The 27,674-nt window shown below is 44.0% G+C and overlaps 1 protein-coding gene across 8 annotated transcripts in view; it reads left to right on the top strand.

Moving 5' to 3' along the window:
• LYL1 (LYL1 basic helix-loop-helix family member) overlaps nucleotides 1-27,674 on the top strand; it is a 41,270-nt gene that overhangs the window by 8,738 nt on the left and 4,858 nt on the right. For 3 of the 8 annotated variants that reach the window (XM_061640201.1, XM_061640171.1, XM_061640211.1), the window contains exons 2-4: nucleotides 11,977-12,137; nucleotides 16,970-17,043; nucleotides 24,536-24,975. In XM_061640201.1, the coding sequence (XP_061496185.1) occupies nucleotides 24,536-24,975 (440 nt within the window). In that variant the 5' untranslated portion in view covers nucleotides 11,977-12,137; nucleotides 16,970-17,043. Of the gene's footprint in view, nucleotides 1-11,976; nucleotides 12,138-15,495; nucleotides 15,598-15,659; nucleotides 16,100-16,229; nucleotides 16,357-16,969; nucleotides 17,044-24,535; nucleotides 24,976-27,674 lie in introns of those variants that run through there. The other 5 variants (XM_061640176.1, XM_061640181.1, XM_061640188.1 and 2 more) reach the window with 5 other exon arrangements.

The following is a 27,674-nucleotide window of genomic DNA, read 5'->3' as shown; positions in this document are numbered from 1 at the left end:
AAACATTTCCATGATTATGTGCTCAAGAGATCACTTCAAAAAAAGAGCAGGTGAACACAGAATTTTACAGCAGAAGGACTCCCATGTCCTCACAACTTCCATAAGAAAAAAAATGTGCTGTGCTCTTTGGGAAACACAAGGAAGGGACATATTGTTGTTCAGGAGTGGACCTTTTTGTGTGATTTACCTCTGCTGAGAGGTTTTGAGTGAATGAGGCATCTAAAAGTGAATGCAACATCCTTGCAGGCAGGAATCTGCACCCCCTGGTTCAGGGCTCAGTCTCACCATCTGTTTCCAATGCCAAGGCTTGAGTTTAGAACATATGAAGTAAGAATATATGAAAGTGGCCTTGACCAATACAGTCAAGCTTATGGGAAAACTGGCTGGTTGAAAATCAGTGTGGCAGGAGAGCCTAATGGTGGCAACTTGCCAGAGCTATTTCTACCTGCCTGTCTTGAGCTGTAGTAGAGCTAGAACCACTCTGGGCCTACACAGTATTCTAAATGAAACAAACACCAATTCTTCCTGTTCCGGTTGAACTGGGAAACTGGAGCACATTACGACAATGAGGGGCAATGTGCAATTCCTTTGTCACTGAATTTCCCCTGCACCTCAGAGACTAGGGTGGAATGAGGAAAGGGCTTCTAACAGGGAGCCTCTCATTCCCAGGCAGACTTGCATCTTTTTTCTAAAAATTAACCACTACCATTAATAGATCTTTCTGCCAAACCTTGAATATTCCTCAGTGGAAGGAAAGCATGACACTCTGCATCCCCATTCAGCAATAAATGTGATGAGCCAGTGTGGTGTAGAGTGTTGGACTAGGAGCTAAAATACCAGGGTTCAAATCCCTGCTCCGCCATGAAGCTCACTAGGTGACCTTGGGCCAGCCACAGTCTCTCATCCTAACCTATAAAATGAAAAGAACTGTGTATGCCAACATGAGCACCTTAGAGGAAAGGTGGGAGATAAAAGTAATAAAGAAATAAAGAAATTTAAAATTTAAAAAATAATGTGTGCACATTATCATTAACCAAAAAAGACATGCTGCATGTAATCATTTTTGTAGGTTGATCTTTTTTTATTGCCTGTTGAACTGATCTGAGCCAACCCACCATTGCCTGGGGGCACCAGAGACACTTTTGTTTAAATGCTTTGGAGAAAGAACTGCTTCCATTGCTTTTACAGACAGTGAACTGAGGCACTTTAGCAGCTGGTTGACCTGCATTCCACAGAACATGATCAAGAGCCTTCTGATCACCATCATAGAATCATAGAATAGTAGAGTTGGAAGGGGCCTATAAGGCCATCAAGGCAGGAATCCAAATCAAAGCATTCCTGACAGATGGCTGTCCAGCTGCCTCTTGAATGCCTCCAGTGTCAGAGAGCCCACTACCTCTCTAGGCAATTGATTCCATTGTCGTATGGCTCTAACAGTTAGGAAGGTTTTCCTGATGTCCAGTCGAAATCTGGCTTCCTGCAACTTGAGCCCATTATTCTGTGTCCTGCACTCTGGGACAATCGAGAAGAGATCCCGGCCCCCTACTGTGTGGCAACCTTTCAAGTACTTGAAGAGTGCTATCATATCTCCCCTCAGTCTTCTCTTCTCCAGGCTAAACATGCCCAGTTCTTTCAGTCTCTCCTCATAGGGCTTGGTTTCCAGTCCCCTGATCATCCTTGTTGCCCTCCTCTGAATCTGTTCCAGTTTTTCTGCATCCTTCTTGAAGTGCGGAGACCAGAACTGGACACAGTACTCAAGATGAGGCCTAACCAGTGCTGAATAGAGGGGAACTAATACTTCACGCAATTTGGAAACTATACTTCTGTTAATGCAGCTAATATAGCATTTGCCTTTTTTGCAGCCACATCACACTGTGGGCTCATATTCAGCTTGTGATCAATGACAATTCCAAGATCTTTCTCACATGTCGTACTGCTGAGCCAAGTATCCCCCATCTTATAACTGTGCATTTGGTTTCTTTTTTCTAAGTGTAGAACTTTGCATTTATCCCTGTTTAATTGCATTCCATTGTTTTCAGCCCAACGCTCCAGCCTATCAAGGTTCCTTTGAATTTTCTTTCTGTCTTCCACAGTATTAGCTGTGCCCCCCAATTTTGTATCATCTGCAAATTTGATAAGCATGCTCTGTACTTCCTCATGCATGTCGTTCATAAAAATGTTGAAGAGCACTGGGCCCAGGACCAAGCCCTGTGGTACCCCACTCATTACCTCTGCCCAGTTTGAGAAGGAACCACTGATAAGCATTCTTTGAGTACAATTCTGGAGCCAACTGTGGATCCACCTGATAGTTGTTCCATCCAGCCCACATTTAGCTAGCTTGCTAATCAGAATATCATGGGGCACTTTGTCAAAAGCTTTGCTGAAGTCGAGGTATATTATGCCCACAGCATTCCCACAGTCTACAGGGGAGGTTACCCGATCAAAAAACGAGATAAGATTAGACTGGTAGGATTTATTCTTCCAAATCAAAGCATTCCCGACAGATGGCTGTCCAGCTGCCTCTTGAATGTCTCCAGTGTCAGAGAGCCCACTACCTCTCTAGGTAATTGATTCCATTGTCGTATGGCTCTAACAGTTAGGAAGTTTTTCCTGATGTCCAGTCGAAATCTGGCTTCCTGCAACTTGAGCCTATTATTCTGTGTCCTGCACTCTGGGATGATTGAGAAGAGATCCCGGCCCTCCTCTATGTGACATCCTTTGTGACTGGTCTGTAGTTCTCCAGTTCCTCCTTTTTCCCTTTTTTGAAGATAGGGACAACATTAGCTCTCCTCCAGTCATCCGGCACTTCACCAGTCCTCCATGATTTCGCAAAGATAGTAGACAGCGGTTCTGAGAGTTCTTCAGCCAGTTCCTTCAATACTCTAGGATGCAGTTTATCGGGCCATGCCGATTTGAACTCGTTCACAGTGATTAGGTATTCCTTGACCATTTGTCTATCAATCTCAAGCTCCAATCCTGCCCCTTCTACTTCATGTTTCCCGGGAGGGTCACAGATCCTTTTTTGGGAGAAGACTGAGCCAAAGTAGGAATTGAGCACTTCTGCCTTTTCTTTGTCATCTGTTACCATTTTGCCTTCCTCATTGAGTAGCTGTGCCATCGTTTCTCTTCTGTCTTTTACGATGGATATACCTGAAGAAAGCTTTTTTGTTGCTTTTAGCATCCCTCGCTATCCTCAGCTCATTCTCAGCTTTAGCCTTCCTGACACCATCCCTGCAATTCCGTGATACCTGCCTGTACTCTTCCTTTGTGGCCTGGACTTCTTTCCACTTCCTGTATGTGTCCTTTTTTGTTTTCAGGTCCTCTCTAAGCTTTTTGTGAAGCCACATTGGCTTCTTCTGTTGTTTCCCCCCTTTTTTCCTTGTTGGAATTGCTTGCCATTGCACTTTTAGAATTTCCTTTTTTAGAAACTCCCACCCATCTTGGACTCCTTTTCTCATTAGGGTGGCTTGCCATGGAACTGTACTTACAATTGTTCTGAGTTTATTAAAATCAGCTTTCCTGAAGTCCAGGGTGCACTTATGGCTACTCTCAGCTTTTGCTTCTGTTAAAATCAAGAATTCAAGTATGGTGTCCAAAGCCGCCCAAAGGTGATAGGGAAGAAGTAAAGAAGTGAGAACAAGCTAGGCAATGCTTTCTCCGTAGAGATGAATTGACAATGACATGATCTATCCTGGAGCCCTGACAATTTAATTGTTTTCAGTGGATTGGTTCAGGTGTGCATTAAACGTGCTCAAGCTGGACCAGCTTTTGTGTGGGATGTGCAACTGGTTTTGATCTATGCACAGTAGAAAAGGTATTTTAAAAGCTGTGAGGCGAGAAGTGTTCTGTGGGCAGGATATTAGTTCTCTTAATGCACTCTTTTGTGGATGCTCCCAGGCCTATAAAATCCAGTGGGAGGGCTGGTTCACACTCACATGAGCATAACATGCTTTTATTAAAACAATTCCTTCTTCAAAAAGGAGGAACCAGGGACAAAAGGGAGGAACAGGGGAACTACAGACCAGTCAGCCTAACATCAATCCCTGGAAAAACTCTGGAGCAGATTATAAAGCAGTCAGTCTGCAAGCACCTTGAAAACAATGTAGTGATTACTAGGAGCCAACATGGATTTATGAAGAACAAATCCTGCCAAATTAATCTTATCTCATTTTTTGATCGGGTAACCTCCCTTGTGGACTGTGGGAATGCTGTGGACATAATATACCTCGACTTCAGCATAGCTTTTGACAAAGTACCCCATGATATTCTGATTAGCAAGCTAGCTAAATGTGGGCTGGATGGAACAACACTGGAGGCATTCAAGAGGCAGCTGGACAGCCATCTGTCAGGAATGCTTTGATTTGGATTCCTGCCTTGAGCAAGGGGTTGGACTCGATGGCCTTATAGGCCCCTTCCAACTCTACTATTCTATTAATTCCTTTGCACTAAGGATGCATACACACCATACATTTAAAGCACATTATTTTCCCCAAAGAACCTTGGGAAATCTGTTAAGGGTGCTGAGAATGGTAGCTCTGTGAAGGGTAAACTACAGTTCCCTGGATTATTTGAAGAAAATAATGTGCTTTAAATTATTTGTATGCAGCCCTAGTATTCATGAATGTATGAAATGGCTCCCCAGAAAAGCATTGAGTGTAAGGTTCTAGAGACTGCTGCTGGAGCTAGCGGCAGAGCATTTGAACGCAGAAGGTCCCTGGTTCAATCCCTGGCTGAGAATGTCCTGTGCTTGAAAGCCTGGAAAACTGCTGTCAGTCAGTGTGGACAATACCAAGATAGATGGACAAGTGGTCTAACTTGGTTTAAGGCAGCTTCCTCTGTTGCTATCTGTGATACCTGATCTTTGCTGGCTCATTCAGGTGTAAACATTAGATGATTTTAGCATAGTTTCATGGAGAAAATAGCTACCAGTCATAATGGTTATATATGCTACCTCCAGGTTCAGAAGCAGCATGGCTTTGGATACCAGATGCTGGGAATCACAAGTAGGGACAGTGCTGTTGGACTCAATGTCCTGCGTGCAGGTTTCCCAGAGGCATCTGGTTGGTCACTGTGCAAAACAAGTTTCTGGATAGGACTTTAATCTGATTCAACAGGGCTCTTTGTGTTCTTAATACTGTATTTGCTATGAGACTGAGCTACAAACCAGGACATTGTCCTAGGTTTCACCTTTAACTCTTTCACCACAGCCTCTCAGCTCCCCATCTGCAATACAGGAATAAAAATATCAACCTACCATACAGGATTGTACGGATTCCAACAAGATAATGTCTGTGAAGTGCTTTGAATGCTGAAAAGTATTCCACAAATGCTAAGTATTATTTACACATATAACTACAGTTAGGAGATCTGGAGCACCCTACAGAGATACATGGGCTCCTCCTCATGTGAGCATCCAACCTTCCTTTTCAGTTTCAGAGCTAACCATGGTTAGCATCTTCCTGGCTCTCCAGGTACCACCTAAATCTCCAAACTCTTAGCTTTCATTAAAATAAAAAAGTTTCTAGGTGGTCTGGTTCATAAGATATAAGCCAAAACATCACACCCTCAACTCCTGTTAATACCAGCTGCTCTAATCCCTGCCTGTTCAGGTATTTAGCCAATAAGTGAAGTCAGAGTTGTGATTGACAAGATTTGTTGAGGCCCCCCTAGGCAATACCGAAACCCCATTTCAAGTTCTGAGAACAGTGTCCTTTTCCTGCTTGTCTCACGTCAGGAATTCCGTAAATAGCATAAAGAGTAGCAGCATAAAGAGGACTTTCTCTGTACAGGATTTGGCTTTGCTTCTGAGTAAACATGCATAGAATTGCACTACAACAGAGGATCACAGCAGGATCTTTGTTGGCATATACAGTAAACAATTTTAGTTATAATTATAATCAAAATGTACATGCAGGTTTTTTTAATTACTTGCAAAATATGGCATTTTACCTTTCAATTAATTTTTGAAGAGAAGTTTTAAAAAGTGTACCTGTTGCAGTGTTATGCTTTTCTAATTAAGGAGTTTGACTTGTTTAAGTTTAAATTTTACTGGACTGTTGGAGAGGGCAATTTATTTGTCTTATTCATAACCTGTTTTGAAAATCTTCCCAATATGAAACTGTTCTGGGAGTAAACCAGCAATGCTAATTCCACATACCTGGGAGTCAACCCCATTGAATTCAGTAGGACTTACTTTTGAGTAGACATGGTTAGGATTGTGGTGAAAATCAATGGGACTTTTAAGTCAACATAGAAAAGGATTGTGTTGTAAATTTTTCTCTCTCCCTCCAAGCTTTTTTCTTTTTCAGCAGTTAGGCAGGGCTTACTTAGGTGACAATGCTTTTATTTGGCAGGAAACTAATACTTAAAAAAAATTCTGCAATGGCCAACTGGTTTGACAATAAACGATTATTTGGGGTGTGTGTGAGTGTGTAATATTTTCAACAACCCTGTGAGGTAGGGTTGGAAACCAAGGCAGCTCACAACAAGAAATAAAGCCATTTAAAATCCAGTAACCATAAAACAAGTATAAAACAGTTGCAAAACAGCTTAAAGTGGCATGATTCTGAATTTTGGATTGGGTCAGTGAAGTTCCTTATCACTGACTTGCAGTCCTGTGCATGCTTCCCTGTCTGAGTAAGCCCCATTGAATACATTGGGCCTTGCTTCTGAGTAAACATGCATAAGATTGTACTATAAATATCATTACAGGTTGTAAAAATAAAAAAATTATATGAAATTCATGCTTATTATGTAGCCACAAGAGTGGCTGTATACTATGGCCAGCGTGGTTTTTTCACATTCCACAATGTTAAATTGAAAATACCCCCATGCCATTCTGATGCTTCCTATAAGCTTATTTCAAAACAAAACCTTACATAACTTATAGTCCTGAACTCAGAAACGCTTGCTTAACAACCCTGTAAATTTTCATGGAGATACATAAAACAGTCAGAGAATATTGAGAGTTCAAAGTCTAAAATGAGGGGGGGAAACCAGATCCCTTTCAGACATTTTTCTGTCACAGAGTACCTGTAATCCTATTACTGACCCTGCCCCATACTCTGACCTTCATCTTTTGCAGTCTAAAAGTTAAAAAAATGCCTGGCTGATTTTTAATTAATTTAAGACATTTTACGTGGAACTCAATTATAAGGCCGGCATGCTCAGTAAGAACCAACTGTCAGTGTTCTAAAGGCCAGACTCACCGCTGCTTGGCTAATCGGGGCCACAGCCACACCAGACCTTTATTTCACTTTAGACAGTCATGGCTTCCCCCAAAGAATCCTGGGAAGGGTAGTTTGTGAAGGGTACTGAGAGGAGACTCTTATTCCCCTGACAGAGCTCCAGTGGCCAGAGTGGTTTAACAGTCAGCCACTCTGATTGAAGCTCTGTGAGGGGAACAGGGCATCTCCTAGCAACTCTCAGCACCCTTCACTAACTACACTTCCCAGGATTCTTTGGGAGAAGCCATGACTGTCCAAAGTGAGATAAAGGCCTGGTGTGGATGTGGCCAGGGACAGCTTTGGTTTAAATCTGGGTGGGAGGCTACATGTGCCTGCTGTAGAATAAAAAGGTGGGGGGAAAAGAATGATATATTTCACAATGTTTTCCTTTTGGAAGGGAAAGGCTTCCTCTCTGCCCAGTGCCCACCCATCCAATCTCCTCCCCTCTTCCTCCCCTTCCTGCCCTCCTCCTCCACTCTCTGCCCCTCCCCAAGTCAGTTTCACATATCCTAAGCATGATTGCACTGTAAAACCCACTGAACTCCAAAAGCATGCAAATGATCAAACCTGCCCTCCCCTCCTCCTCCCTCCTAGCTCTTCCCTCTTGCCCCTTCCCTCCCCCTTCCTTCACCCCTCCCCCTCCCCTTCCAACCCCCTTCTTCCCCCTTCTGCTCCCCCCTTCCTCCTTCCCTCTACTCTCCCCTCCCCCTCCCCCATGGTCAGTTTTACGTATCCTAGCCATGATTGCACGGGAGTAAATCCCACTGAACTCCATAAACATGCAAATGATCACACCTGCCTTCCCCCTTCCCTCTCCCCTCCCTTCTTTCTCCCCTCCCCTCTTCCTTTTTCCTCCTCCCCTGCCCACTTCAGGCGTCCCTCCCCATGGTCAGTTTCACCTATCCTAAGCATGATTGCAGGGGAGTAAATAATCCCACTGAACTCAATAAGCATGCAAATGATCAATCCATTCTCAGCAACCTTGTACAGGACCCTGAAGAACAATGATACTGTTCACATTGTATTCCTGTTGGAAAGGGGCTTCCCCTCTGCCCAGTGCACACCCAGCAATCGCCTCCCCTCCTCCTTCTGCTCCCCTCCCTGCCCCTCTCCCAGGTCAGTTTCACCTATCCTAAACATGATTGCACAGAAATAAATCCCATTGAACTCAAAAAGTATGCAAATGATTAAACCCACCCTCCCTTCTCCTCCTCCCTCTCCCCTCCCCCTCCCCCTCCCTTCTTCTAATCCCTTCCTTCTCGCCTCTCCTCCTACTCCCCTACCCCTCCTACCCCTCCCCATGGTCAGTTTTAACTATCTTAAGCATGATTGTATGGGAGTAGATCCCACTGAACTCAATAAGCATGCAAATGATCAAACCTGTCCTGCCCTCCCCTTCCTTTGCCCCTCCCCCTCCAATCCCCCCTTCCCCATCCTCGTCCTTCTGCTCCCCTCTCCCTTCCCCCTCCCCCTCCTCCATGGTCAGTTTTACCTATCCTAACCATGATTGCATGGGAGTAAATCCCATTGAACTCAATAAGCATGCAAATGGTAAGACCTGCCTTTCCGTGCCTTCCCCTCTCCTCTCTCTTCTTCCTCTCCTTCCATCTTCCTTCTTCCTCCTCCTCTGCCCACTCCAGCCCTCTCTCCCTCCCCCCCCCGGTCAGTTTTACCTATCCTAAGCATGATTGCATGGGAGTAAATCCCACTGAACTCAATAAGCATGCAAATGATCAATCCATTCTCAGCAAACTTGCACAGGATCCCATTTCTTGCCTGCCGAATTAAAAACCAGAGAAATTCACTAATAGGCAAAAAACCTTGCAGTCTAAGAACGTACCAATAGCCCACAGGTATTTCTATCAAACTTTAAAAAGCAGGGAAATTGGGCAGCTATAGTGAATGCACTACGGGAGCTATAAAGAATGCACCTGACCTCCTCTCTGAGATACCTGTGTAGTATGGAAGAATTTGGTAACGTGCCTCTGAGCATATGGTGAGTGGTGGCAACACCTGCAATCAGCCCAAATAATAGAAAGAAGATATGTGCTGTGCTGATCTTGTTTTAGCAGGGAGGAAGCAACATTATTAAGACAGTTGATATAGTTCAGATGGTCACTTTGAATATGTCTGATTTCCTTTGCAATTTTAGTGACGTTTCCTATAGGAAATCATTTTCTTTTGTTTCTATTTCTGTGAATATGTGAAGTACAGCAACACTTTGCAAAATTTACACTAAAAAAACTCCAAAAATAATTGTGGAATAATGGCACTGACTATTTTGCAGAATTGTCTCCAGTGGACATCAGGAGTGTCTCAGTTTGCACAAGATGCAAAACAGTGGAAGGTGAAATATATTCTAGCAAAATTCTAGGTGTGCTCTATGTTTTAATTGACCGTGCCCACCTTTCCTTAAAAAACCCTATTCATAGGGTAGCCATAAGTTGGGATTGACTTTAAGGCAGTCCCATTTCATTTTCAAACATAGTAGGCTGAAAACATGCATCTTGGGCAGGCAAAGTTTGTTTTTTCCAACAGCTAGAGTCATTGCTTAAGTAGCAACATATTGTAATCTGTCTGATTTTACATCAAACTGCAGTTTCAGATTAAACTGTTAATGCACCCAAAGTAGAAATAAAACATAACCTCCAATTTGAAACACAAAAGGCTGTCTTCACGATATGACACTGACCAATAAATAGGCTTTGAAATTAATAAAAATAAATTTGACACAGGTTTCTAGGATGAATAATGAGGGAAATGAAATACACATGAAGTGGATTGGACTGTGAAAGGCCAACCAAAATTGTGTTTGCATTTTGACACATTTGTAGGGCAGTCCAATATCTCAGAGGTCTCCTGCTCCCCTGGTGCATTCACTATAGCTGCCCAATTTCCCTGCTTTTTAAAGTTTGATAGAAATATCTATGGGCTATAGGTACATTCTTAAACTGCAAGGTTTTTTGCCTATTAGTGAATATAAATACTTCTTCATACTATGTCTTGATATATATCTGATTTCACGCTATGGTTGTAAATTATTATTTATGAATTATTATGTCCTCTATATTTTAAGTGTGCCCTTCTTCCTTGGGGTGGTCATGGTCCCCCTCTGTTGTTTTCGCCATGAGTGGCAGATTAGGCTGAGAGATGGTGTGTAGCCCATGGTCACCCAGTAAACTTTGTACCTGATTTCCATTTTAATATTTAATTAAAACGATTTATACACAGGCAAAGTTTATGTAGAAATTCAAATCCACATAATACATTTAAAGCAAATTTGATTCGCATTTAAAGCACATGACTTCCCCCAAAGAATCCTGGGAAGTAAGTTTCTCTCTCACATTACTGTTCCTACCATCCTTAACAAACTACAGTTGCCATGATTCATGTTCTTCAAATATATGTTGAATGGGCATGGTGTGAATGCATGGTGTGGATCTGCCCTAGTATGCTGTGAATTCATTAGTGAATTGAAGATAACAATTTTAAAAGATACTTTTTAACACAGGGCTGTAGCTCAGTGGTAGGGCACATGCTTTGCATGCAAAGGTCCAAAATTCAATCTCTGGAAGAGACTATTGCCTGGAATCCTGGAGAGCCAACGCTTGTCCATGTCATCAGTACTGAGCTAGCTTATGTATTTTAATTTATTTTAATGTTTTTGTTATTTTACTGTTTACACTTTTATTATGTACGTTTTTGATTTTATTTTTGTAAGCCTCCCTGAGTGCCCTATTATAGGGTAGAAGGGCAGGATAGAAAGAAAGAGAGAAATAAATAAATAAATAAATAAGATAGACAGACAGACAGACAGATGGTATCAAATGGCCTGACTCGATATAAGGCAGATACCTTTGTGCCTAAAAGAGAAAAGAGATCCAAGGGCCACAGTGACTCCAAAATTTATTTATGTATTTTATCTACAACATTTATATATATGTTTATATAAATTTATATAAATGTTTATTGTAAAAAGGAATTAAAACAATAAAATTATTGGCAAAAACAGTTAAAGACAGGTATTTAAAAACATTCAAAATAATAAAACCAACAATGAGTTAAAAACAGATAAAAATCATAATAGCTTCTAAGGTTTGCCTAAACAAAAATATTTTTAGCAGGTGGCAAAATGAGTACAAAACAAGGAGTTCCAAAGCATAGGTGCTGCCACAGTAAAGGACTGATTTCTTACAAGAGCAGAACAAGTACTATGTGGAACCCATAACATGGAAAGCACACCTTGAACGTGGCCTGGTAGGAAATTGGCAACCAGTGCAGATTTCAGAGCAGAAGTATTATGTGCAGATAGGGTCTCACTCAAAGGATTCTTGTTGTTGTTGTTATGGTATTGCATTTAGGAAATCATCACTGTCTTTTGTTTTTCTTTTTCCATTTGCATTTCATTTACCTCTAACCTTACTGCCTTACATCCATACAACAATGGTTCCAAGTGGTCAGCTCAACCCCCTCAAACCCACTGATGATGCACTTTGTTATTTGCATTATGGTTTGTTTCTTCCCCAATTGTGGTAAAAGATAATTCACATACTGGGAAGTGTGGCTTCAGTTGCTGTTGTTTCCAATCTCCTGCCTGTGAAAGTAGACCAAACCATGTGTGTTTTCTCCTTGTCAGTTATTACTCACTGGAATTGGGTTGGAAGTGTATTTATATGTTGCCCACAGAGTAGGCAGGAAAGAGTAAGAAATCTTCTTAACTCTTACTCATTTCTCCAACCTCTCTCTGCAGTGAACAGTCAAGCCTGTAAAGAAGTTTGGAGCAGCCACGTTAAGAGGCAGGCAGGCCATTCCAGGCAGGAGGCTGCCAACCCTGCTTTGATATGGGTATCGTTGGAGAGGATCCTTAGTCAAGCCTTACAACAACACAATCCTAACAATATCTACTCAGAAGTAAGTCTTGTTGAATTTTCTGGGACTTAGTCCCTTATAGTAAGTGTGCTCAGAATTGCAGCTTTCAGAGGCATCCATCTTTACTCCTGAGTGCTCCCATCTAACATCTCCACAACTCTAGGCTTTCTTCCTACAATGGCCAGGCCTGAGGGCACTTAAACCCTTCTTGACAGAAGCAAGTAGGCTAGATTAAATGTTCCTTACCCAGACTGTCTAAGCAGGTGAGAAGAAATGATCCCATCACTTCAGCTGGACCTGGAAACATCCTCATTTGGCTAAGATTTCTATCTTAATTTCCAATCAGAGAATTTTTTTTGTTTGAGTGGTGTGTTCCAAACAACTGTGGTTGATGCTTAATGTATCATGCTTAATGACATCACTAGGGCACACCCCCATGATATCACTAGGACCTGCCCCTGAAATCTCAGGGGTTGGGATGCTTCTAACCTGGCAGTGCTAGACTGTGCACCCATCTTAATGGTAACCATAGTTAGACAATACCATAGTTTGCAAGCCCACTTCAAAACCATGACTGTATATTTAGGGTTGCCAGGTTCAATCCCTGAGACTGATCCTGTATCTTTAGGAGAAAAGAAAGTCAGCCAAAGACCTCTTGGAGGCTGGGCCTGGCAACCAAGAGGTCTTCCCTATCTTTAAAAGTTGTGGTGGGGGGAGAGAGAATTCCACCTTGTGGTTTTTCCCATTACAGAGTTGCCAGAACACCTGCACTTGGCTGACCTTCTCTTCTCCTAAAGATACAGGATCAGTCTCAGGGATTGGACCTGGCAACCCTACTGTAGAGTATGTGTTAGTTAGCACATGATCACCTTTATCCCAGAACTAGACTCTGCTATTCATAGAGAAGGGTAGTAAATGTTCCCTTACCAAAAAACAGGACACTGTGCATGTGAACCTAACTGGGAAGAATGTAGAATACAGCAGGCACGACCAGTTCAAACACTCTCAGGTCATTTCCAGGTGATGTGTTCAGTGATTTATGTTCATTTATTCATTCTGATTTGTTTGCACAACATTTACAGGGAGGTTATAGGAAGGCTGCTGTTTACTGAGCATTCATTCTGAATTGTAGGTAGGGAAGTTATATGGTGTTGCATCTAGCACACATTCTTGTCCCTTTCCTTACCTCAGAATGTCTGGGTTTTTTGGAAGTTGGCTTGTTGTACAAGAATACGCAGTCCATTGTAATTGCGCAGCCTGAATTTGCTAGAATGTGGTTGAATCCCACCTCAAAATAGCAGGAGTCTGGAGGTGCTTCAGTAACATTAGCTATAAGATGACAGGCACAGGTCAAGACTGAATAGATGTGAATGTGTAATGTCACACTGAATTAAGCACAATCTTTACTTTCTAGCATTTTATTCTGTATTAGATTGTGGCCTCATGTTCTGGATCTGTGCCCCCCCTCCTTAGAGAGATGAAAAATCTAACCAGCTAGCATCCACAGCAGATGCTTGCGAGTGGTGGCGGTGCTTTTCAGAGCACTAATAAAGTAACATGCAATCTGAAAGATCCTTTCCATAGGCAGCAAGAGGTCTGGTCCTCTCCTCTTGGATTACGGTGTGCAGTCAGTTATAGTGGCAAAATGTCTTTTGTGGTCAGCTTCTGGGTGTAAGGGGCAGGATTGTGCTCATTGCCGTGTCCCTGAGCTCTGCTCTATAAAAATGTCAGATGAATTTCCAGAGGTCAGGAGCAGGGCCCGTGGGTGCAATAAGAAAACAACACAGACACTGCTTGTAGGTTTACAATTTAATATACACAATACAAAAGTAAAAAAGGACAGGGATGGAACAGGAAAACAAGCAAACCCAGGTACCAAATTTTACATGAACATATACATCACCTCTAGATAGATAGATAGATAGATAGATAGATAGATAGATAGATAGATAGATAGATAGATAGATAGATAGATAGTAGGAGCTTGGCCCCTGGTTGCATTGCCCACCAAACCTAACTACAACCTCACCCTAACAACCCCCCCTCCACCTTTCCCCACCCTTTAGACATTGTCAAACCCTCTACACCAACCCACGACACCAGGGGTGGGAAACCTTTTTGGCTTCCATCTTAGGACAACTTTGACAGTGGGGGCAGCCCATATGCCAATTACATGACATAAATATGTTCTCAGCGGATTGATAGGTGGGTTGTCCCACCCACCTGTCAACATCCCAACTTGAGAGGTTGAAAGGGGAAGCATGGGAAGCATTGCAAAGCCTGTTCCACAGCGATCTTTCCAATTTTTTGTGATCCCTCTTGCTTTTCCTTTGTTCCCCAATATCAAAGGTGCAAAGGATCTCCAACACCACCTACCTCCCACGCCCCTCCCACAAGCCACCATTGTCCTCAGGCCTTGCCAAGCCCCCCTCCCCTTTCCCTTTAGATCTTATCCCAGCAGGAGGAGGAAAGTGGAGGAGGAGGGAGATGGAGGCGGGCAGCCCAGGCAAGCTGCAGAGAAACACTCAGGAGAGGCTGGGCAGCTCTTCAGCAAAGTCCTGTTCTCCCACCACTCGCTGCTTCCTTCCTCCTTGCCTTCCATCACTGAGTTTGAAACAGTGTTTTTGGTGAAGTGGGTGGCAGCAAAGCAGGACAGTTGCTGAGGAGCTGCTCCAGCCTGTCGTGACTGTTCCTCCAAGGCTTGCCTGGGTGCCTGCTGTCGCCTCCACTGCCCTCTGCTGCTGCTACAATGACCCTGCAGCTCTCAGAAGGCTATTATCATACTATAGTTTCCCATGCCATCTGGTGACAGCCAAGCAAACTGCTGTGTGACAACAGCCTTATAGTAATAGCAGAGTATCCTTATGTAGCCAAAGTGGCACCATTTATGCCCAAGGGGAAGGTACTGGCAGGTGTGAGAGAACCCCAAGATTTGCAAAGGTATACAAATCATTAGGGGGAACCTGCAAAGAGGGGGATGATCCAAAAGCAGCCCAACAAGGACTGATCATGTCTGTTGGGAGGGCAATGGAATAGAGTATCGTGGAAAAGGACATGGCTGGCCGGCTCAACAGAAGCACCATGTTGCAACATTTTTTTTGCAAGTCCAACTTGTAACATCTATATATTTTGGAAAGTTGTTTGCTTGTTCACTATGCATTGGGACAAGTCTATCAAATTTTGCATGATAGTTCTTGAGATCAATGAGCAGGTTTTTCATCTACGTTTGGATACAATTGGACACCATTTTGAATCAAGATGGCAAACTGAACCTTTCAAATTTGCTCTGATTTTAACCACTATTTAAAAACCCCACATATCTTTTTGGTTTCTTTGAATTCCTGAGCAACTCTGGATATCAGGCTGCTAATATAACATATAACACAATCTTTTTCTTTAGAGAACGATGGGAACTGTGCGAGGAGTCTTCTCTGAATTCTCAGCATCCTCACCAAACTGCTATTCCAAGAATTCTTTAAGGGGAGTCTTGGCAGTTAAAATGGTATATAGGCAAAATATGAGCCCAAATTCTTTGCAGGTTCTGAATTGTCTTGGGAACAAGCACGGGCTAAGAATATTTTCAGTAAAGTTGTTGCTGGGGGGGTAGGGGTAGAAGGCAGAAAGGGAGAGAGAAAAGTGCTTGCCCACCTCCCAGCATGGGAGGCACACGAATAACCCCTTCCCCAATAGAGAACAGATGCTCATACAGGGCTGTGGTCTATCCCTCTGCCTGTGGGTGAGACCATGACCGCGTTGTACAATTATCTGCTGAGAATGCCTACCTCAGTCTTACCACACAATCTCTCCTTGGCAGCTGGGGATTCCCCACATATTCTTTCATAAACACCTGCGATGAAAGGCCTGAGAGAGAGAGAATGATCACAGCCATGCTGAACACCAAGATCCCTCAGCACTCTTGCTGGTCCCTCAGATCACAGTATTGCCAGTCTGAGCATTGACTGCAGTGTTATCCAAGTGTGGTTGCAGTATAGATTTCTACAATGGTATTATGATATTAGAAGTTTTATTTTAATATTTCCTAATTATTATCTAATTATTTATAACAATAATGTTTATAATAATATTTATTTATAATAATAATATTTATAGTAATAATTTCCTAATTATTACCAGTGTGGTATAGTGGTTAGAGTGCTGGACTACGACCTGGGAGACCAGGGTTCCAATCCCCACACAGCCATGAAGCTCCCTGGGTGACCTTGGGCCAGTCGCTGCCTCCCAGCCTCAGAGGAAGGCAATGGTAAACCCCCTCTGAATACCGCTTACCATTAAAACCCTATTCATAGGCTTGCCATAAGTCAGGATCAACGTGAAAGCAGTCCATTTCCATTTTCAATTATCACTAGTTTGTCATGGCCTTTGGTTAGTGCAATAAATTGAATTGATTGATTGAGTTAAAAAATAACACTAGCATGGAGTTCGTCTTTTTCTCATCAGACATACGCTATGTCAACACCTTAATTGAGCTGTTCACTACAACCCCAAGGTCTTGTTTCTGGTTAGTCACTGCTAGTTCAGAACCCATGAGTGCATATGTGAAATTTGGGGGGGGGATTGCCCCAATTTGCATTGCTTTGCACTTGTTAACATTGAATTGCATTTCCCATTTTACTGCCCATTGATTCAGTTTGGAGAGATCTTTTTCTTATATTCCCTTTTTGTTTTAACCACCCTGAACAATTTGATATCATCAGCAAATTTGGCTACCTCACTGCTCACCTCAACTCTAGATAATTTATGAACAAGTTAAAAGCACAGGTCCCCAAAATACCGATGCTTGGAGGACCCTACTTTTTACATCCCTTCACTGGAAGAACTGTCTCATTTATTCCTGCTTCCTTCTTCTTAACCAGACAGTTCCTGATCCATAAGAAGACATTTCCTGTTATTCTATGATGGCTAAGCTTACGCAGGAGTCTTTAATGAGGTACTTTATCAAACTTTTTTGAAAGTTCAGAATGTCAAATGAATGACCTCTATACATTTGTTGCTTGTCTGTAGGTAATGAGACTCCCTTGCTTGTCCTTGAAGATATTTATTGCTAGCAGATCTGTGTTTGTGTCTTTTTTGTGTGGACTGTAGCTGTTTTAGATTAAGGATTTGTCTATAAGGACAGACCGGCTTACCACCCAAGGCTTGTGAGGTGGATGGGCTATCAATCATATTGCAGTGGTTTTAGCAGGTAGCTTTAGGTACGTGGTGATTTGTCTGTTTCTTTTCTGGATCTATTATGCAATAAATTATTTGGCTTTGTCAATCTTTCCCCCCCAAATCATTTTAGATTAGGAAATGCCCAGTCAATCTAAGGCACTAGTGGAGACTCTTCCGCCCTCCAGAAGTTGGACTTCAACTCCTGTCAGTCACAGCCAGCATAGCCAGTGGTCAGGGAAGATGGGAGTTGGAGTCGGACAGCCATAGGTCCTACACCTCTGCTATAAGGTGTCAGTCTCTTTCTGATGCACTGGAAGTAATGTAGTAATATTGTTGGTCTTGATCTTCTAGTGCAGTCTTTCCCAACCTTTGAGGTCCCCAGGTAGTGCTGAATGACAGCTCCCATCAGTCCCAGCCAGCATAGCCAATGGTCAGGAATTAAGGGAACTACAGTCCAGCAATGTCTGGGGACCCAAAGGCTGGAAACGGCTGTTCTAGTGTGTTCAGGGTGGAAGCTAGAAGATATAGATAGTTGCTGAAGCCTTGGCAGAAGTACTTAATTTCTTCCTTTTGACCCTGGTGATGGAGGTGCAGCCATATACCTGTGGTCACTTTGAGTGCTGCAGGACTTTCAACAGTTTCATCTCTCTATCACATTTGCTCTTTTCAACTCTTCCTGTCTGGCATTCCATGTGGTCTCTAGAACATGAAATATGTATGCTTCAGATTTTCATCACATATAGTGGTTCTGATAAAGGTGAACCAAATTAGCATACTGTTGTAATGTGGTGTATTGGCAAGCTGGAAGTTTGCAGCTTTTTCTTTTCAGAAAGTGACAAGGTGAAAAAGACTATGAAAACATACAATAACAGTGTTGACAACAAAAATGCTACAAGATGAGTGAGCAAAGTTCATTCCTGTTGTAGTTAAAAAACATAAAAAATGCATTATACTAGGAGAAATGGCTTGCAAAAATGCACATTAGCCAAAACTGCATGCATAAATTGTTGGGAGAAATTCGCACTACAATACTGAAGAATTTTCATGAGGATGTAAAAAAAAATTGGCAAATTTAAAATGTAGAGAACTTAATTTAACTGAGAGAAGTGAAATTGACTGATATTTCTATCATTAGTTGGGACTCAAGAATATATGTGAAACAATGTTGTGAATGCTCTTGAGTTGCATCTTCTGTCTGAGTGCAGAACTTGAAATGTTACAGAGTAGAGTTTCGATTTTGGACTAATGTGGTGTGAGCAGCCTTGCCTGTAAGGGCTTGTCCACATGTATTAAAGACAAATCCCTGCAGCATTTATATCCATCCATCCATCCATTCTAGGGATGTGGGAGAAATTTGGTTTAGTTCACATTTTAATGTAAATTATCTGATTTGCATTTGCTGAAACAATAAATGAACCAAAATGTAGCTATCCATCAAAATTAGCACTTTTCCAAACTTTTCAAATTGAGTTGTCCAAACAAAATATGTGCACACAAAAATTAGGGGAAATTTCTTGCAAAAAAGGATATATTAGGCAAAGACACTAAAATTCTGATGAACTTACATGAGGATTTTTTAAAAATCACACGTGGTAAAATGAGCTTAAGACACACATGGTACTGTAATTGTAAGGAGCACTTTCTTAGAGGAGAAAGAAAAGCTTCTGAAGATCTGTTATATATCCATGTAAAGTGCACACTACCCTTCAGCAAGAGCACTGTTCAGTAAGAGAGGTGGAACGGCAGCAGGAGATTTCCTTCCTCTTCTGCACCTGTGTAGGGTACAGGAGTCACCAGCATTATTATTGGAAGTGGGGCAACAGCAACTCCTGTTTGGGTGCTTTTGTTTGTATTCCAGAAGGAAGATAGAGTCAGGGTCCTCCAGCTGGCTAGGCTTGCCTACATTTACCTGTGCTGTTCTCTCCTTAACTTCCTTCCATTGTAAACTGATATGCTCAGGGAAGATTATGTGCTCCTCCTTCCTTTGTCTTCTTCGACCGTCCGAGGAGAGAGGAGAGATCTCTGTCTTTGCTCTCTCTCCTGAGACATGAGGGCAATACCCAAGCCTGGGCATTGCGCCTCCAACTTAGTTAGATAGTTAGAACTAGGTATGCCTTTCCTATGTATCTCTATAAATAAAGGAGCTTCTCTTATTTTACTCAGTCTCCAGTCTCAGTGATCTCAATGCAGGGTAAAGCCTGGCACACACACAGCTCTGACCGCTGACAATCTCTGCATATAAAAATTTCAATAACAATTAGGTCATTAATTTATTTATTAGTAAAGCTGCATTTTTAAAGGAATACAGTTGCTATTGCACATGTTTCAGATAAGGTGTCAAGTTGTTGATCTCAGCCCCATCACACTCTTTTATGCAAAGTTGCATGTGGGCCTACATGGTGACATCAGTGGTTCTTTTACATCAGGGTAAGCCAATTGATGCCCTCCAGATGTTGTTGGACTCCAACTCCCATGAGCCAGCATGGCAAAGAATGTTGGGAGCTGAACTCCAAAAACATCTGGAGGGCAATATGTTCCTTACTCCTTGTTCTATAGCTTTCCCCTTTGGGCTCTTTTCAACTATTTGCTTCAATGGAAGCTATTGTTCCTATTCAAATTGCTCATGTTCAGGACCATAGTGGGGTGTGTGTGTGGAGCCCCCTAGCCCATTCCTAGGGCATTTATCCTGATCTAGCCCTTCCTCCTGGACAGTCTGTATTTACAAACAAACCTTGGACCAAGCTTGGTCTTGAGTACTGTCCTTCCCAGAGTGAGACTCATGAGACAGAGACGAGGATGGAATTAATTCCTGTTTTATTAAAGTAACATTGAAGGCAATATGTTTCATAGGCACACTATGCTAACTCACTACAATCCCTAACTAGGCTACCTAAGTACACTCTGCAGCGTGTGAAGAAAGTTGACTCAGCACCCAGGTCAGGGGGGCGCAGGCTTAAGTAGGAAAGGTCTTTGCCCGTAATCTCTCCTTCAAAAACTCTCCCTCTGACCGAAGTGCTTCTCCCGGCATCTGGCGCGGGGCGAAAGGGGGCGTGCCTCTGCTGGCTCATCTGACAGTACAGTCTCGATAGGTGCCGACTCGGCTTCAGGAGGCGGGGAAGCGCTTGAAGTGCCAAGAGGGGAGCTCAGGGGAGGTGGAGTTGGCGTGCGCGCCAAGACATTCCCCAACGGCTCTATTGGGGCGCCTGAAATTTGAGTGCGGTCTTCTTCGGTGGGAGAACTGTCTGTGGGAACTGGCACAGTGGGAAGAAGAACGGTCTTACAGCTGGCGTTTGGGCGCACAGAATACGGGACTGTGTCTTCTGTGTGGGTTTGAAGTGGATGAATGGGTGTTATATGAGTGTATATTGTGAGTGCATGTGTATTTTTATGTATATGAGTTTTTTGTATTTATAGTTTATCATGTGCCTCGGGAAGAGATTTTATCATCAAGAGGGGAGACCTGAGGGGCCCCCAATTGCTGTAGTGACGGGTAGAGGGAGGTATGGTGATATGAGAGGGACGTGCCAGGTAAGGAGAACGCAGCCCAGACATGTAGTGGCTGTGCCGCGTTCTGGTCCTTCTCATACCCGCAGGGTTGTTGGTTGTCCTATCAGCCAACTCTCAGATCTCCAGTTGCTGCTTTTTAATGCCAGATCGGTACATAATAAAACCTCCCTCGTCCATGATTTGATTGTGGACGAGGTGGCCGATCTGGCATGTATAACCGAGACCTGGGTGGGCGAACAGGGAGGAGTTAGTCTGTCCCAGCTCTGCCCACCGGGGTATCTGGTTCAGCATCATGGTAGATCTGAGGGTCGGGGAGGGGGGGTCGCTGTGGTCTATAAGAGTTCCATCTCACTCACCAAGCACCATGTCCATGCAATCACTGGTCTGGAGTGTTTGCACCTTGTGCTGGGCCAGAGGGACAGACTGGGAATCCTTTTGGTGTACCACCCACCTTGCTGCCCAATGGCTTCCCTAACTGAGCTGACGGAAGTGGTCTCGGAGATACTGTTGAGATCCCCCAGACTATTAGTACTGGGAGATCTCAACATTCATGCTGAGGCTACTTTGTCTGGGGCAGCTCAGGACTTCATGGCCGCCATGACAACCATGGGGCTGTCTCAATATGTTAGTGGCCCAACACATACATCGGGGCATACTCTTGACCTGGTCTTTGCTACTGGACATGGGGATAGTGATCTGGATGTGGGGAGTTTTACATCTCTCCTGTTGTCATGGACAGATCATTGCTTGCTGAAGTTTAGACTTTCAGTAGCCTTTTCCCTCTGCAAGGGTGGGGGACCTATTAAATTGGTCCGCCCCCGGAGACTAATGAATTCTGAAGGTTTTCAAAAGGCTCTGGGGGGTTTTCCGGCTGATAAGACTGGCGCTCCTGTCGAAGCCCTGGTCGATCTGTGGAATACAGAGATGACCCGGGCTGTTGACACGATCGCTCCTGCGCGCCCTCTCCTATGTAGAGCTCATACAGCTCCTTGGTATACTCCGGAGCTGAGAGCGATGAAACAAGACAGGAGGCGGCTTGAGCGGAGATGGAGACGAACTCCCGACGAATGCAGTTATGAGCTGGTTCGTGCTTCTACTAAGCTCTATGTAGGAGCGGTGAGGGCGGCAAAAAAACAACATTTCGCCGCCACTATTCAGTCATCTCTCTCATGCCCACGGGAGCTTTTTAAAGTGGTTCATGGCCTACTTCATCCAGGCCTACAAGATACGGCAGATACATCAGTAGCTCGATGTAATAAATTTGCTGAACACTTCCAGCATAAGATCTCATGCATTCGCCGGGACTTAGACTCCTATTTAATAGCAGTTAATCCTACTGAGGTGTCCAGAGCACAGTCTTGTCATGTTTTGTTGGATGAGTTTCAGTCGGTTCAGCTCGAGGACGTGGACAAGGTGCTTGGACAGGTTCGTGCGACCACTTCGGTACTGGATCCTTGCCCCTCTTGGCTAATTAAAACTATCAAGGAAGGAACAGTTGGCTGGGCCAAGGAAGTGATTAATGCCTCTTTACGAGAGGGAGTGGTCCCTGGCTGTCTGAAAGAGGCGGCAGTGAGACCACTCCTGAAAAAACCTTCCTTGGACCCAGAGGATGTCAGCAGCTACAGACCAGTAGCCAATGTTCCGTTCCTGGGCAAGATCCTGGAACGTGTGCTTGCTGACCAGCTCCAGGCGCTATTGGATGAAACCGATTATCTAGATCCATTTCAATTGGGGTTCAGGCCTGGTTTTGGCACTGAGACTGCCTTGGTCGCCCTGTTTGATGACCTATGTCGGGAGGGAGACAGAGGGAGTGTAACTCTGTTGATTCTCCTTGACCTCTCAGCGGCTTTTGATACCATTGACCATGGTATCCTTCTGGAGAGGCTTGCGGAATTGGGAGTTGGAGGCACTGCTTGGCAGTGGTTCCGCTCCTACTTAGCGGGTCGTCTCCAGAAGATAGTGCTTGGGGAACATTGCTCGACACCGTGGGTTCTCCAATGTGGGGTCCCGCAGGGTTCGGTTCTGTCTCCCATGCTTTTTAACATTTATATGAAGCCGCTGGGGGCGGTCATCAGGAGTTTTGGAGTGCGTTGTCATCAGTATGCTGATGACACGCAGCTCTACTTCTCCTTTACATCTTCTTCAGGTGAGGCAGTCGACGTGCTGAACCGTTGCCTGGCTGCGACAATGGACTGGATGAGAACTAACAAACTGAGACTCAATCCTGACAAGACTGAGATGCTGTTGGTGGATGGTTTCTCTGATCGGATGGTGGATATATACCCTGTCCTGGATGGGGTTACACTCCCCCTAAAGGAACAGGTGCGTAGTCTGGGAGTCATCTTAGACTCTTCCCTCACACTTGAGGCTCATGTAGCCTCGGTGGCCCGGAATGCATTCTACCAGCTTCGGTTGGTAGCCCAGCTACGTCCCTATCTGAGTAAGGAGGACCTCTCATCAGTGGTACATGCTATGGTAACCTCGCGTCTGGACTACTGCAATGCGCTTTACGTAGGGCTACCTTTGAAGACGATTCGGAAGCTACAGCTAGTGCAAAATGCGGCAGCCAGACTGCTAACAAGAACTAAGCGGTCTGAGCATATAACACCTGTGCTAGCCCGTTTGCACTGGCTTCCAATATGCTTCCGGGCCAGATTCAAAGTGTTGGTACTTACCTATAAAGCCTTATACGGCGCGGGACCACGATATCTGTCGGAATGCCTCTCCCGCTATGAACCGGCCCGTACACTACGGTCTACTACGAAGGCCCTCCTCCAGGTTCCGACTCATAGGGAAGCCCGGAGAGTGGTGACAAGATCTAGGGCCTTCTCAGTGGTGGCCCCCGAACTATGGAATGGTCTTTCCGAGGAGGTGCGCCTGGCGCCGACACTATCATCTTTTCGGCGCCAGGTTAAAACCTTTCTCTTCTCTGAGGCATTTTAATTCCTGTTAATTCTAAATTATTATATTTTGATTTTAGACTGTACAGTTTTGTGTACAGTTTTGTGTTATTTTTATTGTATTTTTAATGTTCACCGCCCAGAGAGCTGTTGCTAGTCGGGCGGTATATAAGCTTAATTAAATAAAATAAATAAATAAACCACACCCCCTCCCGCCACGTCCTCGAAAGTCTCAACACCCTCTGATTCCTCCCCTGGCCCTAGTGGCGGGAACTGATGCTCATCCAACCCCCCTTCTTGATCCTCCTGAGGGAGCTGGGGCTCGACAATTACATTAGTAATTGAGACACTGATCTTATGCATGCTTACTTGAGAGTAAGCCCAACTGAACTCAGGGAATCAGGCTGCATATAGTAGCATTTTGAACAGTGTTGCTGTCCTTATTGCATCATTTTAACCAGAGATGTTGGTTCTCCTGAGGACATGGTCTTTTGTTGCAAGTAGCCTGAAGCTTGTCTGAAATAGCAGGAGGAAAGCCCTCCTCCTCCTCCTCCTCCTCCACCACCACCACCACCACCGCCGCCGCCGCCACCACACACGCATGCATATATGCATCCTACTCTCTCCAGTGAGCAATCCCCCTAGCTTTGGTGACAACATTCTTCCAGGCTAGGCCAGATTGATTGCCACTAGTCTAGTTTGCCTCATTTGATAAATACCATTTGCAGCCTGTGCTTAAGCAGCCCATTCTAGGGGGTCCACCACCCATCAGCTGCTGCCCTGTATATATTTTGCAACTTGTGGAAATAGAAGGTGATGATGTGATGTGGCTGCCTTACGCTCATTCCATTCTCCCCACAGATGAGAAGCAAAGAAAACATGATGAAGAAGCTGGAGAGCCCACAGCCGCCTGTTACCCCAGAGCAGCAAAATCCATCGCCACCAGTTTCCCCCATCCCTATCCCTTCCCCAGCTACTGGGAGGGATGAAGTAGACGCCACCCCACTCTCTACTCACTCCACCTCTTCCTCTCCTCCAGCCAAGGGGAGTCCTCTCCCTGAGCCTCCCCCAGCACCTTTGCCCCACAATGTCCCTGTCATCAGTCTGGGTTACAGCAAGCCCCCCACTCAGGTCGAGGTCCCCACCACCCAGCTCACTGCACTGCATCCCATTCCCAGCCTCTTACAGCTCTCAGCTTTGCCATCTGTCCCTCCTCCGCCCCCTATGTCAAATCTAGCTGGAGTTAGGAGCCCCCTTTTGGCCCCACAGTATCAGCCTCCTTATCAGCCCTTTCTCAACAGGTAAGTCCTACGGGGAAATAATCAGAATTTGGGGGAAGGGGATGAGAAGAAATCCTGGCAGTGCTGGTGACCTGCCTGTGCCAACAGCAGAAGCCGTGTGAGTGAGTGAATTGCATTGTATTTTATTTTAAAGCGATTATTCCACCATGTGCGTGTGTTGAGGGGGCAGTTGTACTGTACTTCTGATAACTTATCTGTTATCAGGACAACCAAGGCACTTTTGTTGGCCTTCGGGTTGCCAAGGTTTCAAAGCCTGAGAAGGCCCTTAAGGCTCAGGGGGTGGAGCCTGGGAGCCTGTCCCCCTGACAGCCTTTTTTATTGTGCCTTCATGATGATTTGTGCTCATAATGCCATTGGCTGCTTTCAATACTGTTTGTGCCTGCAAATGTTTTGGGGTGGTCGCACTGCTTCATTAGTGCAAATCCTATAATTTCCAGCTGACATCCTATAACTTTTTATATGTCAAATGTTGTGGTTTATTTTAGTCCTGCTTTTGTGGTGCTGTAGCCCTGCTGGACAGTGTGAACCAAAATAAAAGTCAGCAACTGGTGAGGAAAAGGATAGTGTCACTGTTTTGGTCTATTGGTATGGAGAGAATGGAGGGGATCAGTTTCTTGTTATGTCTTGTTATATCTGTATTGTCTGTTATGAAAACTCAATAAAATGAGAGGTGAAATGAACAGAGACGTACCCTACACAGAGGGGGGGGGCTTATCCACATGGGAGCATAACTTCATGCTAAAGATGCTGTTTTTACCTCCATTTTCTGTTTGCCCCGTCTACAGTAAGGGATCAATGCCAGCTGCAAACACAGTGTTTTCTAGTCACACTTGAGAGGAAGCATCAATCATGCAGTTTCCTAAAGACCACGCCCTCTAATTTAACATTTCCATTCCCTCTGTTTACCTGGCAACCGAGCATGCTCAGTTTGTTCTACAAGTAAGTTTAATTAAAAAACAACAACCAGGAAGTGCAATTATTTGTATTTTCACTGGTACAATACAGATGAAATACAAATCTTTGTTTGAGCAGTGTTATGCTTTTGTGCACAAGTTAGGTGGGGAAAGAAAATAAAGGCACCGTTTGTAGCAACATAAAAAAAGCTTGCAGGAGAGAAAAGCGGAAGTTTTTCTTAACCCCACAGGAAATTAAATGAAAGGAGGAGAAGGGAGTAAGCGTGGAGAAGGGAACGATTGACACACCCACCTAAAAGTATTGGAGCAAAGCATCTGCAAGCCCTAGAGATACAGAGTGAAGATGTTTTTTCCTTCCCTTTTTGAATTATCAGAGGATTGGATTAGTACACATTTACAGAGGGGAAACTGTGTGATAGTTCCGTTTGCCAGTAACATCATGTGAACCATGGCAAGTAGCACTAGACACACAGTAAAACCCTGTGTAGATGAGCCCAGAGAGAGAGAGAGAGAGAGAGAGAGAGGAGGATTTATATGGCATCTGTTTCAATTTTTTTATATTTAAAAATGAGGGGTTAAGACATATGGAGCAAATATACTTACTACACAAAAAATGAACAAGGTGCCAGGAAGACAGTAACTAAAAGTGCAATAATCTTCTAGCATAACTGCTTCTGCAAAGCTGGAGGTTTTCCCTGTGCCAGCCATAGGAATGGAGAAATTTAATTCTGCTCATGTTTAAAGGTGAAGTTACCTAATTTGTACCTTGTAAAACAAAACATGAACCGAAACACAGCCATCCTTTGAAATTTGCAGTTCTCTAAATCTTGCAGTGAAAAATCTCCAGCCAAGTAATGTGTACAAAAATCCATATACTTGGGTAAAGTGTACATATAACTGCTCCATATGTTAGTGAAAATAATAAAATACATTATATTAGGGAAAGTTGCTTTGCAAAAATGTGTAGATTACATCAAAAAATATGCATATTAGGAAAAATTAGCACTAAAACGCTTGGATTTTCATGAGGACAGTTTTTAAAGAAATTGCAAACTTATATGGAAATGTGGAGAAAGTTTGAAAAATGAGAACCTGAGAGAAAGTGAAATTGATGTGTTGCCCATCCCCAGCCAGTCACAACCTAGGCCCTGTGCTGGACTATTCCAATACGGTAAGGCCAAGACTCAAACACAGGCTGTTGGTTTATAAGAGTTTCTTTCTTTATAACGTAGTTTCTTTCCATTCCTTTTTGGGTAATTACCCTTTTAAAACATTTCTATTACCAAACTGCTTGCATCAGCATTTCTCTCCCCCTTTCCCTTGCTCTTAAACACACCAGCCCACAGCAGAATCCAGATGCGTTATTAGTCTTGCCTTTAGACAGCCATGGTTGAATAGGGTGGCAGTGGCTGGTGAATGAGGAAAGAACTAAACGCAAAACAGTGGAAACAGGCATTACCTCCTTGCCAGCTGTGTTGTTTACGTTGCCAGGCCCAGTAGAGGCAGCCTGAGGGATGTGACTGGTCCCCGCATTCCCACACTTCCACATGGCAGTGGCTCCACACAGGAAGCTGCTCACTGCATGGGTAGCCCTGGCAAAGGAGAGCCTCGGTGGCAGGGTCCACCAGAGATGTGTGCTAGGACTGGTGAGGTTGACTGGGGGAGGGAGATAAGAAGGTAACAATTATGGAAGTGTCCTTTGGGCGTAGCTTGCCCCAGTGATGCCCCATGTGCTGGTCTGACCCCAGTTGCTCTGAGAGGCAAGCAACAGTTTTCTTCTTGCAC

This window comes from Rhineura floridana, chromosome 1, assembly GCF_030035675.1.
Source record: "Rhineura floridana isolate rRhiFlo1 chromosome 1, rRhiFlo1.hap2, whole genome shotgun sequence".
NCBI classification, from domain to species: domain Eukaryota; kingdom Metazoa; phylum Chordata; class Lepidosauria; order Squamata; family Rhineuridae; genus Rhineura; species Rhineura floridana.
This window is presented reverse-complemented; position numbering and strand designations above follow the sequence as displayed.